Raw genomic sequence first — 15,523 nt, 5'->3', positions numbered from 1 at the left:
TTTTTTTGGTCATACTGAGGAATTATGGGCTCTGAAAGTCCAAGCTCTAGTATTGCTACATGGTTGGCACTTCGAGTATCGTATCAATGTGTGATTCATCCTGAACTGGGTGTTTTGTGTGGAGGATATCACTTGACCTTTGCTTGCATGAGACATTGGTTTTCTAGACTTCTTCAGTCCAACCTTGCTTGCATTCTGTCTATTACCTCTCTTCAACAGAAACTAGAAAATACCCAAAGCATGTGGAAGTATCTACATTATCAACAAACCAGCCAGCTGTGGAGATGATACTCATATCTATTTCTACTAACCTTCCTATTTCTGAGAATCTAACAGATCAGTGTTTCTGATTTAAAAACGCAGACCTTTCTGTTGTTAACTGTATATCATGAATCTGATGTATCTTTTGTTTATTGCTGTATGTATGTGGACTAGTGGCAGCTCATCACTGCTCTGTCCACAGCGGTGCAGACTGCGGAGCTGCCTACCGGCCAGATTTGTCTAAAACTGGCTATAAAACTGGGTGATTTTTCCACCCTGAGCTGCTTGCTGCTGCAGCTGCAGTACGGCCACTGCCCCAGCTAGTTAGCTGAAGTCCAGCCTTGCTCTGTCTGGGGCTACCGATTAGCTTCTCTAAATCCTGAAGTCAGTACTGCCAAGGGTTGTAGAAGCAGAAATATAAAAACTTAGAATGGGAGACTGTGTGGGTTCAGAGGAAAAGAAAAGTTATGTTTGGAAGTATCTAATCAAAATATTTGACATTTGAAAACCAGACATATTTTGGCATTTTTCCTCCCCCAGCTGTTTCATTTTAGGTCCATAACGTTAAAGCTTGAGTGCCAGAAGAGTGTTCATTTGTGTCCGCATGAAGCTGTTGCTGTTGGTTGTGGAAACTTAGTTTGGATTCTGTAGGGTTTTTTGTGTGGGAATATAACTATGACCACTGAACTGAGCCAAAATAAGTCAGTGCTGGAATTGTCTTGGTCTTACCTTCCCCTTTGATACGTGTCCTGCTGCTTTCGCTTGCGCTGGAGCTCAGGGACACTGCAGTCTGCTCATCGGGCATTGCTTGCGTTAGACGAAACAGCTCTCTGGGTTTTGGTGGGACTGGCTGGGCGAGCAGCTCGTGCACAGGCGCTGGCACTGATGCCTGTGAAGCATGAAGGGAGCGTGCAGCGAGGGACGGAGAGTGGGGTGGACTGCACCTGGACGCTTTGCGAGGCGACCCTGCCATGCGTCTGTCCGGCGTCACGGCCCCATTTCCTGTCCAGGCCACTGGGACTCCGGTTCCTTGTGGTGCCACGTGCAGCATGGCTAGTCTCTGCGGTTAGATTTCGAACCTGATGAATCTGCACCAGACTCGCGTGTTACGTTAGCTTGAGCCCAGAACCAAGACAGCTGCATTTACTGAAACATTCTATCTGGTTGAACAAACTCTGATGAGGGCTTGTGAGCTTGCTGTCTGAGCTAGGCTGTCTCCAATTCTGGACAGAGAAGTAATGTTTCTGAGAATTTTGAAGGTTTTTTTTCCTATCTTTACTGATTTTTTTTTTTACTGAAATACCTTTCCAATCCATTTCCTGTTTCCCCCAAACGGAGGAAATTCTAAGTAACTACTGCATTTAGTTTAAGGAAGGTGCACTTTTAATGAGCTTCTCGGAGTTGAGAAATATAATAGGTTCATTAACACAAGCAAAATTTTTTTTTGAAAAACCTAATGGTATTATTTACTGCTGGATAATAACGATCATGCCTATTGTTAGACTTGCGCTTCACACGAAAATATTTATTTTCCACCTGTCAATGCAATTTAAAATACGAGAAGAATTGGCTATTGGCAACAGAAAGCATGAACACCGTTGGCTTGTAAACAAAAAGAGGTGGATTATCGCTGTAGAATTCATAATGTGCAGGTAGAGATCTTGTGTAATACAGAAGAAATTATGCTTCTTAAAAAAAAATTCTAGCAAGTTGAAAATGAACTGATTGGAATCATAAAAGAAGATTTTGCTGGTATTTCTTTCCAGGGGAAAGCGCAGATAAAGCAGCCTGTGAACCTTTTATGGAAATTGTAAATGCCCATTAAAAGGCTTAAAGTAAAATTCTTTATTTGAAGTAGCAGTTTTAGAAAGTGTTATGAGGGATCAAAGAGTAGCAGTTACAACACCTTAACAAATATTTCACTGTTCCTTGGGAGGGAAAATATTACAAGAAATTTTTTTGCCCAAATGATGATGTTACCATATCAAGTTCTGAGAGGAGAAGGCAAGTAGAAGGAAGGCCTCAGCAGACTCCTTGTTTTTAAATATTCCCAGCCCTCCCATCTCTCATTCTGAGGAAGGCAAGGTCAGCAGCAGCCCAGGGCTCTGAACCATGCCCTGTTGTGTGGTGTAGACATGCCCACACCTCCACAGGCAAGAAGATTGTTAGTCATAGGAAAATCGTTTCCCATTGAAATTATTAGTGAATGTTTTTTCAGCCTTAATTTCGTCATATGTTGAAATCCACTAAGAAGAGAGGGATATATATATGTGTATATATATATATATATATATATAAAAATATATATCTGGCTAGGAAAATGGGGGAGGGGTTGTTATTTATTTTATGAGACATTGGTCAGATTTCTGTGTGAAGATAACGTATGCCTTGTACTTGCTTAGAAAGTACAGGTGTGGTTCCTCTACCTTTTTCTTGGCAGACAAGTTGGCTTAGGAAGTTATTTCCTCCCCAGCTCAACCCTGCTACAGTTTGCCACCCCCTCAGTTGTGCTGGTACAACTGTTTGTATATCTGCACTTCAGCTTCAATTATTAGAATACCATGTTTTTTGGTTTGGTTGTTGGTTTGTTTTTTTTGGTTTGGTTTTGAAGGATGGAATGGTATTTTTAGTTTGGATTGTTTAATTAATCCAATTTATAGTGTAACCCGGTGATAAGTCATATTGTCCTAGCTGAAGGGCAGCGGAAGAAGAACACGGAGGAACAGCAAGGATGAGGGCCTGAGGAAATGTTCTTGTTGCCAAAGAACACGTATATGAACCTCAGCCTTGGTGTTTTCTTGCAGCTTGTCTGTCAATGTGACTTGTGTTTCTGTTTTCTGTCCTTCTTGGGCCTGTGGATGTAGACAGTATTGAGGAATGCTGATTTACTCATTTGTTGAAGAGAGCACAGTAGTGCTGGATGGATATCAACCATAATGCCAGGAAACTGATACTGAATTACGACAGAGGAGAACTTGAGCTTCTTCTCAAAACTGTGGCATCTTGCAAGTGCTTTATCCTCCTTTTGGTGCTCCTGCTTACTAGTTACACTGTCTTCGTTAACTTTAAATTGATCTTTCTGCAGAATTAGGTAGGTGTTAATTGGTAAAATAAGGATTAACCTCACAATGGCCTTGGAATTTAGTAAGGAGAAAAGAGGTGCTGGTGAGGTCCTGGTCTCTTTTGTCTGTGAAGGGAGGGAAGTAGCCTGGGAATTGTACGGGCCTTAATATTTAGTCAAGCAAGTATTCATTTTTATTTGGGGAAGTGTCTACATACTACCTGTCTTCATGTCTTGGTGCTGTATGTGTGGCACCAAGCATAGAGGTTATAGTAGCAAAAAATACGTGGATATGATATAAAGACCTCTTTCTGTTTCATAGCAAACTCTGTGTACCTGTATGGGAGTTTAGTGACGTCTTTTTATTATTTGTGTGCCTCAGCCTAAACTAAACCATCTCTATTTGTGTTTAATAATATTTTACTTCGGATTTTATACAGCAAAGCACGTCAGCACATGTTGGAGTGTTTTGCTAAATCAAACTCTCTGTGAGAAGCCTGTTTATTTCATTAGGTGTTACCACAGTGTCAGTAGGTGTTTGGAGGTATTGCCCTTCTTTACCTTACAGTCTGTTGGGATACTGTGGCAGAAATACCTGGTAAGATAGATCTTTGTTACTGCTCTGAAGTCTAAACTGGGATCATTATGACTTTTTAGCTTTCTCCTGGTAGTCTTTAAGAAAAAACAAAGTACTGTAAGGAAGTTGCTTTCAAAAGCACTGTTGGCCTAGTTCTGCTGGCAATGGAGTTTAAGGGAGTTTCATGTTGAGCAAAAGTTTCATGATTACTTGATTATAGAATAATATAGTAAGTCATTTTCAGAAGTGGTTAGTAATATTGGGTGCCTCAGCTTCTCTGTGCCCACTCTGAGATGACTCTGTTTTCAGAATGCATGCAACACCCACTTGCTGAAAATGCTGGCCCCTTGAGATGTTTCAAACTGGGCATTCAGCAGATGAGGTGTTTCAAAGTGGGCGTTCAGACCCTACATGGTCTGTTTCTGTTGAAATTCTAGCTCTCTCTACAATATGGTGTACATGGGTTGCATTTCCATGCGATTGGCATTAGTCTCCTGGGTCACTGAATCTTGTCTCTTCCCATTTCAGACTGTCATAGCCTACAGGGAAAAGGCTTGTAAGGCAAGATAAGAGCTTTTTTTGTCAGGAGTAGTCTGTAATCTAACAGACACTCTTAGCTCATCTTACTTGTAAAAAAAAAATTAAGCAAGGAGAAATGGATAATTGAAGATTTTTTCCAGTTACTTGGTGAATAAAACAAATATTTAAGTCCAGACTGAAAATCACTGCCCTTTCCTTTTCAAAATAAAACCTCAGGTACAGCAAAATGCTTGACCTGAATCCAAGTATTGTAGTTTGATTTGCAGTTACTTAATGGAAGCTGAATAGAAAATACGATGAAACTTTAGAAATCATTCGCAAGCGATAGTTCTGGTGCAACTGTGGGCACAATCAGCTAAAGGTGTTCTTCTGTGCTGGTGTTTTCTTTACAAGTTACGGTAGTTCTGTCTCCTCTCACTTTTATTCCTTCTACTCAGACTTTTTCTGTGATAGAATATAGGAAACTCAGATTCAACTTCCTTCTTTGCTTGAGAGGACTTGAACTTGAACTCACTTTCAGCCATCTTCCAGAAGAATGGTTTAGAGACGAGGTTGTTGGATATTGAGGAATATTACAGAATCACAGAATGGTTGAGGTTGGAAGGGAACTCTGGAGGTCATCTTGTCCAACCCCACTGCTCAAGCAGGTCCATATATGGTGGGTTTCTTTTTCTCTCATTAAACATAGAATCATAGAATGGTTTGGGCTGGAAGGGACCTTAAAGATCATCTGGTTCCAAGCCATCTGCCATGGGCAGGGACATCTTCCAGTAGACCAGGTTGCTCAAAGCCCCATCCAACCTGGCCTTGAACACTGCCAGGGAGGGGGCATCCACAGCTTTTCTGGATGACCTCTTCCAGTGCCTTGCAACCCTCAGAGCGAACAATTTCTTTCTTACATCTAATCTAAATCTACCCTTTTCCAGTTTAAAGCCACTGCCCCTGGTCCTATCCTTACATGCCCTTGTAAGAAGTCCTTCTCCAGCTTTCTTGCAGGCCCCCTTCAGGTACTGGAAGGCTGCGATAAGGTCTCCCCAGAGCCTTCCCTTCTCCAGGCTGAACAACCCCAACTCTCTCAGCCTTTCCTCGCAGGAGAGGTGCTCCATCCCTCTGATTGTTTTTGCAGCCCTCCTCTGGCCCTGCTCCTACAGCTCCATGTCCTTCTTGTGCTGAGGGATCCAGAGCTGGACACAGGACTCCAGGTGGGGTCTCACTGATGTAGTTTGATTTTGGAAGACATACCTACTTTTTGCTGGAGTGCTGGTATCTAGGTGAAGGTATTGGTCTGTAAAACCACTCAAGCACACTCGGTCTCTAACTCTATGTATATGAAAGCTTTCTATGCAGGCAGAATGGCTTCATTAGGGGACAGCGAGGGAAATCCAGCTCGAAATACGGTACAGCCCAGTTAAGGCATTTCCTGAGAAGTTGGAGGTTACTTTAGTACCAGCAGTAAGTAGCTTCTGACTGTTACATGGAGGGAAATTTTGCAATTACTGCCCTGAGTTCCCCTTTACTCCACCAATTGCCATTCCCTGTGTGGTTGTTGGCCCTCTATTCAGCAGTAATTTTTCTTCTCTTATGAATTGCAGTGGTTAGTTTTCTATCCAAAGGGCTTCGTGGAGATTTCTGGGCATTCCACTTTCAACCATTTTTCTGGTCTTAATGTCAGGACACCTGCATTCAGGAGATCAAACTTATTCTCTCCTATCTTTTGCTGTTCCTTTTTATTGCTTCTAATTTCTAATTTTCTTTTCTGTACTAGCATTCTGTTCTTTTTACAGCCTAATATATAAAATTTGTTACAGATCAGGGATGTGAGATGTGGAAAGAGATCTCCTTTGGTGAGAGTTTTTTGAGGAGCTGCCCATGTATCTGCAAGAGAAAAAGTGAAGATGCATCCTCAGTGCTGCAGAAGCAATCAATCCCTTGTTTAAGTTCCTGCTGCTCTGTATAGTCTGGAGGACCATGGCAGGGTTCAATTATATATGGACAGAGGAGGGAAATAAGACAGTGGTCTGCTACATAGGTCTGTATCCTCTCACTACTGAGCATGTAGAGAGGAGAGGGACGTCTCGCTACTGTCTTCTCCAAGTGTGTTGTGAATCTATTTTTAAAGAGTGTGGATTGGTTGCTAGTTTTCTTCAAGATGTATTGTCCAACCTGAAATACCAACGGTTTTGAGTAGACCAAAACTGGGGGCGCAGGTGGGTGTCTTAGCACTTTTGGTTTTGAAGATGAAGTACTTGCTAAAAACAACAACAAATTGCTTAACTGTATCCTGTGTTGAGAATATACATTCTCCTCCAGAAGATGGAACGAAATGAAGGAGTTGGGGAGCTTGTGTTCCTCTGCTGTCAGCCAGAACTTGAAACCTGCTGGCAAAGTGTGTATTTTATCTGTTGCTGGGAAGACAGCTGCCTACTGCTGCTGTTGCTGTTGGCTCAAGTGGCAGATGTTTGTGCTACATGTTCTTTAAAAGTCTGAAATCCGCTGTTAAAATTTGTGGGCAATGCTATACCATTCCTGTTCTGCCTTGAATGATGGGAGAGCTTGACAGAAAAGACAGTGTGTAGCCTTGAAATTCAAAGCAACCTGCTATGTCGTTCAAGAGGTAGAACTGACAATGTCCTGTTTTCTTTAAATTGAAAGTTTGACTTTTGTTAGCCAATACTATAAAGATGTGAGAGTATAAATATATTTATGTTAATCCGTGTTATCTGGGCTTAAACATTCGTTTTAAGTACGGTTATATTTGTAGGCTTAGAGCCTTCCTGTAATTTCATGGTATTCCAGACTCTTTTGTTTGGGATAGTCTGCAGTGGAAGTGAATGCTTATTTGAATTGCTGTGTATTGGCTGCAGGACAGCTGTAATACCCTAAATAAGCAAATACTGATGTTGTAACTTTTGCACAGAAAAGAGAGGTAGCTGTGAAAAATCTTTAGAAGTTTTGCTAACTTGTGGATGTATACAGGGAGCTAAAGTAAATGTGTTAGAAGGATGTTAGAAGGAAATGCAAGTGTTGGATAAATGGGTGGCATTTTAGACGAGTGTTAATATAGGAAGTATTAAATCAGCGCTGACTTGACTCTATCCTGTTATTGCAACTTCTGTTTTAACACTGTGGGATTCATGATACATAACCCGGCCCTGATTGATTACGGTTTGAATCAGCAGTAAGGCACATGAGCGTGATCAGTTTGGTCTCTTACTAGAAATGAGAACTTGAACTCTTGCTGCTCTTTTTACATAATTTTGTTCTTTACTATTTGGGGAGACTGCTCAGAATAATATCCCTATTTCAGTTATGGAAGGAGTTCGTAAAGTCATGCAAACTGGAATTCCTAATTGTGAAGTGTGCATATTCAGCCAGCTAATTTTCACATGATGCACATGGGTCTTTGAAAATGAAAATTATGGCCTTGAACTGGGCTTTCTGTGAGTAAAAGATGTAATATTGCAAAACATATAATCTCTGGGTGGTGAGGGTAAGGACTTGTGGAGAAATGCTTACTATACTCTACATATTTAGCCTAGATAACAAGAAGACTTAACTACAGTATGCAACTTCGATGGTATTTTGTGGCAGTAGCTAAAAGCATATGCAGAGAGTTTGGAATGCATTCCTTAGATAAGATATGAATTAGAAACAAGATTAAGATAAATTTTGATTAGATGACAGAAAGGCACTGATCCAGCACTTGCAAAGCGTTTGATTTTGATTTTGAACTAGGTTGTTGGCCAGCAGAGTGAAAGGTTTGAGTACTTTCGAGAGTTAGCTGGCTCTGTAGCCGGAGTCTGGCTGGAGGGTGTTCGGCAGATAATGTGCTCAGAGCCTGCTGGAAGAGAGACAGTGCCTCGAATCCCTTTACCGTGAATCTCTGCTGCCTTCCTCACAACTGAAATAACAGTAGCAGCGGGGCTTGCAGAGTAGGTAATGGACAGTGGCTTTTGAATCATTCAAAAGCCTGATGTAATTATTAAATTTTGATTCTTCTTGATATTATAGTGCTGTTAAGCTAATGGGTTGGTGGGATTTGGGACAGTGAGTTGTGGGATGGTGTGAGGACAGACAAGTCTTTCTTTTCTAATTTATTGTTCCCTAGTAAGATCAGGTTAGATGGTGTGTTCTGATTAGTCTGTGGTGGAGTCTGTTGTAAGGAAACATTGAAGGTGCTGGGATCCCTGCCCTTTTGAGCTGTAAAACTTTACGACCCCATACAGTCACCCACAGCTTCTCATCACGTGTAGCCAAGCTCTGCTCTGCATCTGCTCCTTACCAGGGAGGGGCAGAAGTGCACTTAGCTCATCAGGGGAAGGAAGAATGTGGTGGGAGCTGATTTGAAAGGCGAATAGAACAGCCTGTAATGTTAAGTTCTCTTTTAAATCTTCTTTAGGAGATGGGGAGATGAGTGGCTGGGAACAACATGGGAGATTTCCTCGTAGCTCTCAGCACCTTGGACTATGGATTGAACTGCAGGTAGAAAATGGATTCTAGTATCTGTTGGAGAGCAGAAATAGGGGATGGACAACAAGTGACCTGTATACAGTCCTGCAGATTTCTCTGTATGTCCATAATGCCTTCAGGGGCAGGCTATGGTCGTGTGTTAGTGACACATTCAGCCGTTTCCCAGTATGCATAACATACTTCATGAAAGAACAGCAGTGGGGAAGCAACGGTGAACATCACTGAGACTTAAAACAAGCCAGTGGATGGGTGGAATGGTCAGGACATGAAGAATGTAGGGCAGGATGTAGTTACAGAGAACATCCCTCTTGCCTGAGCTGTGTTCTGTCTCTTTGTCTGAGCTTTATTTTGATGCATGTCTCAAGTTGCAACGTTATTATTCTTTATCTAAAGCTTTTTTTAACATGGAGGAAAGATCATGTTAAAACAGCTTTCTTGGCAGTTAACAATGCACTTCTCCTGAAAAAAAAGATTTAGGCCACTGTGGTTTCTTGGTGTTGTGGATATGATTCATTTTGGCCATGGGAGGAGGATGACAGTTACTTGCTACACAAACCTTTCCTGTGATTCACGGAGTGCCATTTGTGTCAGCCTTGAAGGAGGCACTTCATATGCTTCCTAGCAGGAAGGAAAAAGAGCATGATCATAGTTACCAGATAGGGTATGGAAATCGGGTGGGAGGGAAGGGAAAGGGGAGAGGGAAATGCTGATTATTCAGAAGAAAGTTGCAGGACTGCCAAGGTTCTGTCTGCAATATCCATTCATCTACTTAATGAAAAATGGATACATACCAAGCCTATATATAATTAAGGGAAACATCATGACTGTAATTGCGATGTTCACAAAATAGTATGGCTTATTATGTAACATTTTTTGTGTGAATTTATCTTAGCACTTTTCCTTCTCTCTCCTGGATCCATTACTGTTTCATGTGGTACGAAGCTCCTGTCCCTGAGTGATGTGTTTCAGCAACAGTTTCAGGTTTTGCTCGCAAGCTAAGATGGCCATGTACAGTGCTTTATGTGAGCTTTCTGCAGAGACAGATTTTTGTGCTGTACAATACTAATACAATTAGCAACTTCGGAAGTGCACTAGCTTGCCAGATCAGAAGACATTTTCCTTTCTTCACAAGAAAGTAATTTAAAAAGCTGTACCACAGTTTTCTTCCTAAAAATAACAGCACAGATTGGCTACTTAAACTGCTTGTAAAGAAGAATACTCCATTAAATGACAACCCCTGATGTTGCACAGCAGACTTTGGGGCTCTTTCACAGCTTCCAGCTGCTTCCAGCTGTTTTTTCTACACCTGGAAACTGCAGGGTAGGAATAAGTGGGAGTAGAAGTGGAAACTAATGTGTCTTAATTTCTTAATTTCCTAAATAGGTTAGGGGCTCGTGGCTGGCTGTCCTCCCGGGGTTGGTAGTACTTGGTGTGGTACCTGCACCTGCGTTAGGAGATAGAGCTGCGACTGCCAGCCGTGTAGCAGCTCTGAAGAGTCCTTCTCCAGCTAAGCAGATGCACAGCAGCCTTAGAATGGGAGACCAGAGGTGTGGTTAGCGATGAAAGGAGCGAAATGAGGAGGAATGCAGAAGAGAATAAAAGTGGATGTGAATTACTAAGCACATGTCTTGTGTTCATTGATTTTCACTGGCAATTGCATTTTACTGTTTGATTCACCAGTGCTATTCAGTCTTCCATTATTTGCTGTGTTACAAAATGCTGGTTCTGTTTGGATTTTGCAGTAGCTATGCTTATTGGGGATAAGGGGCCTAATTATAGCTGTGAACTATTCTGCACTGAGAGGGCATTTAAGTTTCTTCTGACTATTTCTGAGGCAATGTGATGAGTCATGAAATATAACTTTTGCAGAAAATATCCTGATTGCCTAATGACTAGGTGTTGGTAGATGAAATTACACACACTCTCTCTTGTTCACATGAAACCAGGGAAGTGTCTTTCTGAGTAAGCTGTTTGTTCAAGTTACCCAAGAAATGTCAAGGTTTACAGGTGCAAAATGGGGAAAAAAGTGTATATTTGAGGAGCTTGAAAACACCTGCTGTGCCTTACAGATGCTTTAGAAATTCGCAGCATTAATACTTGTCTTCATATCTGTAAAGAAAAAATGCTGCCTGAAAATAATACAACTAATCATCTATGTACAAAATATTCTGTTTTGCAGATGATGTAGAGGATGTTAACAGTATGGAAAATGTCATGTTAGAATATGCTGCAATGGACAGAGAACTTAATCATTATATGACAGCAATTGAAGAAACGGTAAATCAGGTAAACTCGCTTCTGTGAAGGTTATGAAAATATATCCTTATTTAATTATTATCTTTTAACAGATACAAATGCATTAAAATGATACTTAGCTGGAAAGATAGATCTTTGATGGGTATAAAATTCCAAAGTTGCCAGTACAACTATGAATTTTCTCTCTAGCTGGCACGCAGTGTGATGCGTGTTCGCGTATTGTTCCTCCGCACCGGCCGCTGGCACCGGTGGGAACACGGGATGGCCAGTGCTGTGGGAATGGCCGAGGGCTCTGTAGCTGAGGCACCGTGGTCTCAGATGACACCCGCTTCACGTCTTGCCGAAGGTGGAAGCTGCGTGAGGAGTGAGGCAGCTGATTCCAGGAGTGAAGCGCTGGTTGTGGCACCGGGCAACTGGTGAGGGCTGCTTCCCTGTGTCTTCCTGCCACACCGATCTCCTGGTGCTTACTCAAGGGTGAGCTTGTTAATTGTTCACGCAATTAACTAGGGTCTCGTTTGCTACCTGGCCACTCATTTTTGCGAGAGCTGTCGCTTTTCAGTGTGTTTGGGGGGTTTCCAGCTCGGTGTTGAGTGCGATGGCAGCCGCGCAGCAGGTGCCGGGGCTGTTCTGGCGAAACACGCGCGGCGCAGCTGGCGAGAGCTCCTTTTCGTTAGCGAAGGGGGCTCGGCGCTGGGCCCCGCGGGCTCTGGGAGGGCCTCGGCCCTCGCTGCCTTTGGCGGGCGGGAGGCGACCTCGGGCAGGAGCCCTCGCACGTCCCCGCCGCGCCCCGAGGGCGGGAGCGCGCCGCTGGGGGCCCGGCGCGGGCCGCCAGGGGGCGCCGCCGTCGCGTTCCCCGCGGCCCGCGCGCTTCCCCTCGCCGCGGGCCGTTCCCGCTTGGCATTACCGCGTGTTCCCTCACGGCTGTCGGCCCGTGGACTCCGCTCCGCTCTGCAGCCTCGTTAGCCCGGCTCCAGTGCGCTGCTGCTGCTGTGTTCGCTCAGGCTGTCCCTGACCACCCCCTGAAAGCAGCTCCTCCGTTCTCTCGCTCCAGATCCTCACAGCCTGGCCATCAGCGAGCCAGGCCTTGGAAGGGTAGGCTCCACGGCAGACCCAGGCGTTGGAAGAGTCAGTGTCAGTGCAGTCTGCGCTTGATCACTCAATTTTTGGCCCACATTGTGCTTGGAGAACTCAACTTTCTCAGTAACCTCTTTTAGTGTCTGCAAGTAGACTTTTAGGTGTCAGTTTTGTATGGCTTTTCCTAGAAAAGGCAAAAGCACATCCCTGATTATGCCTTCAAGATGTGAAATCTGTATTTCAAAGCAAGAAGGTAGTACAGCTTTTCAATTAAACCTGCCTTACTATTATCTTGCTATTCTTTTTTGCTATTTTTAAAAGAAAACTGGGAGAGTAAAACAATGCATTTCCCACTAGTTCTGTTGTGAGAAATGCCTACGTGGTTTTTGTTTTGTAGAAAGGTTTTCCTTTAATAAATTTTTAAAATCATCCTGAGTCAGATGCTTAACTGAAAAATCTTCATTCAAATAATTAAATATTGTATGTTTGAAAGGAGTTGGAAACCGTGTCTACATCAGCAAATGTTGGACAGCATTAAATACAGTCACTGTTCCCCAGGCAGTCTTTAAATATACATTTCAACTCAGATGTCACCATAATTGCAGACCTCCTAGTTTATATTTGTCAGAAACTGTATGGATCAGAACTTTTTCCTTTTATTTGGAATGTTGCTCATTTTTAAAGTTTTCCTAGTGGAACGTAACGTAGTCCTCACATCATTAGAGATGAATGAAGTATATTCAGACTTGAGTGAAACATAGTAGGTTTATAATTTTATTGTAAACTATTAACTAATTGGTGTGTTATTGTTATAATAGGAATTTCAAGTAATTTTCTATAATGTGACGTCTTTCATTATTTCTGTATATCAGCAAAACACTTTCTTCATCCCTAGAAATATAAAGAGTAAGCCCATGCCTTCACCAACAAAGCATGCAAATCCTGTTCACTTCAGATGCATTCACTCATGATCTTTTAAGTTAAGCACAGGTTTAATTGCTTGACTGAAGTGAAGATATTTTTGTAGGTTTAGGTATGGCGGTGATAGATTCATGATTTTTAGGACTGGATTCAGCAGCATCTGTTGTGTGCATATTTATGCTTGTGTGCAAGAAAAAAGTCCCAGAAGGGTTGGTTTTCATTTTTCCCCCTTTTTCCCTAATGTAGCTCATTTATGTTGTGTCAGAGGCTCCTCCTTGCTTTGCTGAAACAAGCTCCTTCCCTGTTCTTTCATTCCTAAGGTTTTAAAAGTGCAGCACCAAGACATTTAACACATTTAAGACTCTATGTGGATTATAAAGTCAATAATGTCTAATCTCTTAGCCTCTAGCTACACTTCTGTCTCTGTTTCCTACCTTGCCATAGGAAATTGTACTTTCCACTGCCAGCACCCTGAACAAACCTTTCTGAGTAAGGGAAAGAAATGTGTATAGGCTTCTGCAGTAGAACAGAGATACAATCTGTTCTCTAAAAAGTAACAGCTAGTGCTTTGTTTTGGAGGCTAGCTACATGCCATGCCTCTAGAACTGCACAGTGTATCTCCGTTACCTGTCAGAGACAGCTTCAAATTTGCTTCTGGGAAACAGATACTGTTGCTGAATTTAGGACTGCACCTGGAGGCAGCTGTAGAAAGGCTTGTGTTTAAAATAGCCTCCACTGGCTTGCTCCTTGGTTCCATCTGAATTCCTTACCTGAGGGCTTTCTCTGGGGAGTTGCAGCAGGTCATTCATTTTCACAACCAGACTGTTTTTCATATACAGTGTTAACAATATTTGTCTCAAGCTGCAAAACACATTTTATCTGATTATTTTGTGAGTTTGTGTGTTGTCTTTTTTTTTTCTGGTCTGTAGTTTCCTTATACAGCTGGTGAATCTGAAAGTGTATTATATTCTGTTTCACCTTCTAACCACCTGTTTGTAGTGAAATGACCAACTGGAAGTTAGCAAGGTAAGGAAACAGCGGCAGTTAAAATTCCTGATTTATTATTTTATTATGTGTACCTTTAAATGACATTGACAGAAAGATGATATTGTACAACCAAAGTATGTATTGTAAATAACTAGAAACTAGCATGAGATATAGTCTCTTGTTTTTAAAAGCCAGTTTTTTTTGTTGATTTAGGCTGCAGTAGGTGGAATGCAGAAGGTGAAACGTACCAGCATCCTCTTCTGGTTGAATCAGCAGCCTGTTGAGCAAGAAATGAGCGATTGAATCACAGTGTTTCCAACAATAGGCTGTGGGAAATCCTTTGTCTGTGGAAACTCCCTGTGCCACTGGATTTTCTTGTACCTATGTAATGACTGGACTCCTGCTGCTGCTTCTTTTTTCATTTTTAACGGGTATTTTTAAAATAAATTAGCCAATATTCGGGTCCTTATCATACAAAGTCCGGACAGCACTCTTGTTTTTAGTGTAACAACAAAAGGCTGATGGAGCTGGAGTGTTTTTTGCAGACTTCTTTATACTCTAGAAGTGGACCCAAGTGATTGGGACCCAGGCTGACGTAGCCAGTTCAAGTGCCCCCTACTCTGGGAGAGGCCAGAATGTCAGTGTATTGTGCCTGCTGTCTGACTCCCATTCTGCTCTCTAGGTTAGCAGGGGCGTTGGTGGTGGACTCTGATCACTGTCTCAGCTTCTCAAGCATTTGTCTTGTTTGGGACCGTAAAAGTTGGGGTGAATTTTCTGAAGTCCCCAGACTTCTCTAAATAAAATGAATCACAATGTATTGTAGATCTGTCTAGAGAGTAAGGAAGACATAACTAACTTTCTGAGGTTGCATTATTCCCACCTCTCTTTTCTTCTCTCTCGCTCTCACAGAAAGAGACCCTGGGCTATTTTGTTTATTTTGCAGGTGAGAGCAAAGTGTTGAATGTGGTAGTGGCATCTCTGGCAAAGATTGCTTAGTACTTCCTCTCATAAGTTACTGCTTTGCCAAACATCGATTTATCTTCTTGAATTGTGCCTGCTTTTTGCTAAGCCTGAGTACTGTGAGGGAGGATAAAAGCTAAACCTGACTGAGGTGAAAGAAAAATACAGGAGACGTGTTCAAGAAAAACCGTAAGAGCCATGTTAAGGAAGGACGGCGAGTGGGAAGAGGCAGACAGAAAGGTAAAGAACGTGGGCTTGGGAAGTCATGAGGTCTTATAGGCAGATGGGAAAGAGACTGGTTGAAAGAGTGCTTGGAAGGAGGTGGTGTTGAGCTGGAAGAGAAAGATGGAAATATTTGAAATTGTGTTGGTGGTTGGGTTTTATCCCTACTTCTGCTGCAGCTTTCCCATGTTGTT

At 42.4% G+C, this 15,523-nt stretch overlaps 1 protein-coding gene across 2 annotated transcripts in view; it reads left to right on the top strand.

The window, feature by feature from the left end:
* The window catches only part of NSMCE2 (NSE2 SUMO ligase component of SMC5/6 complex), a 134,384-nt gene that overhangs the window by 19,394 nt on the left and 99,467 nt on the right, over positions 1 to 15,523 (top strand). For both annotated transcript variants that reach the window (XM_075415572.1, XM_075415573.1), the window contains exon 4: positions 11,089 to 11,195. In XM_075415572.1, coding sequence (XP_075271687.1) covers positions 11,089 to 11,195 — 107 coding nt within the window. The remainder of the gene's footprint in view (positions 1 to 11,088; positions 11,196 to 15,523) is intronic.

Source organism: Opisthocomus hoazin, chromosome 3, assembly GCF_030867145.1.
Source record: "Opisthocomus hoazin isolate bOpiHoa1 chromosome 3, bOpiHoa1.hap1, whole genome shotgun sequence".
NCBI lineage: Eukaryota > Metazoa > Chordata > Aves > Opisthocomiformes > Opisthocomidae > Opisthocomus > Opisthocomus hoazin.
Note: the sequence above shows the minus strand (reverse complement) of the source record. Positions and strands in the feature narration are given on the sequence as shown.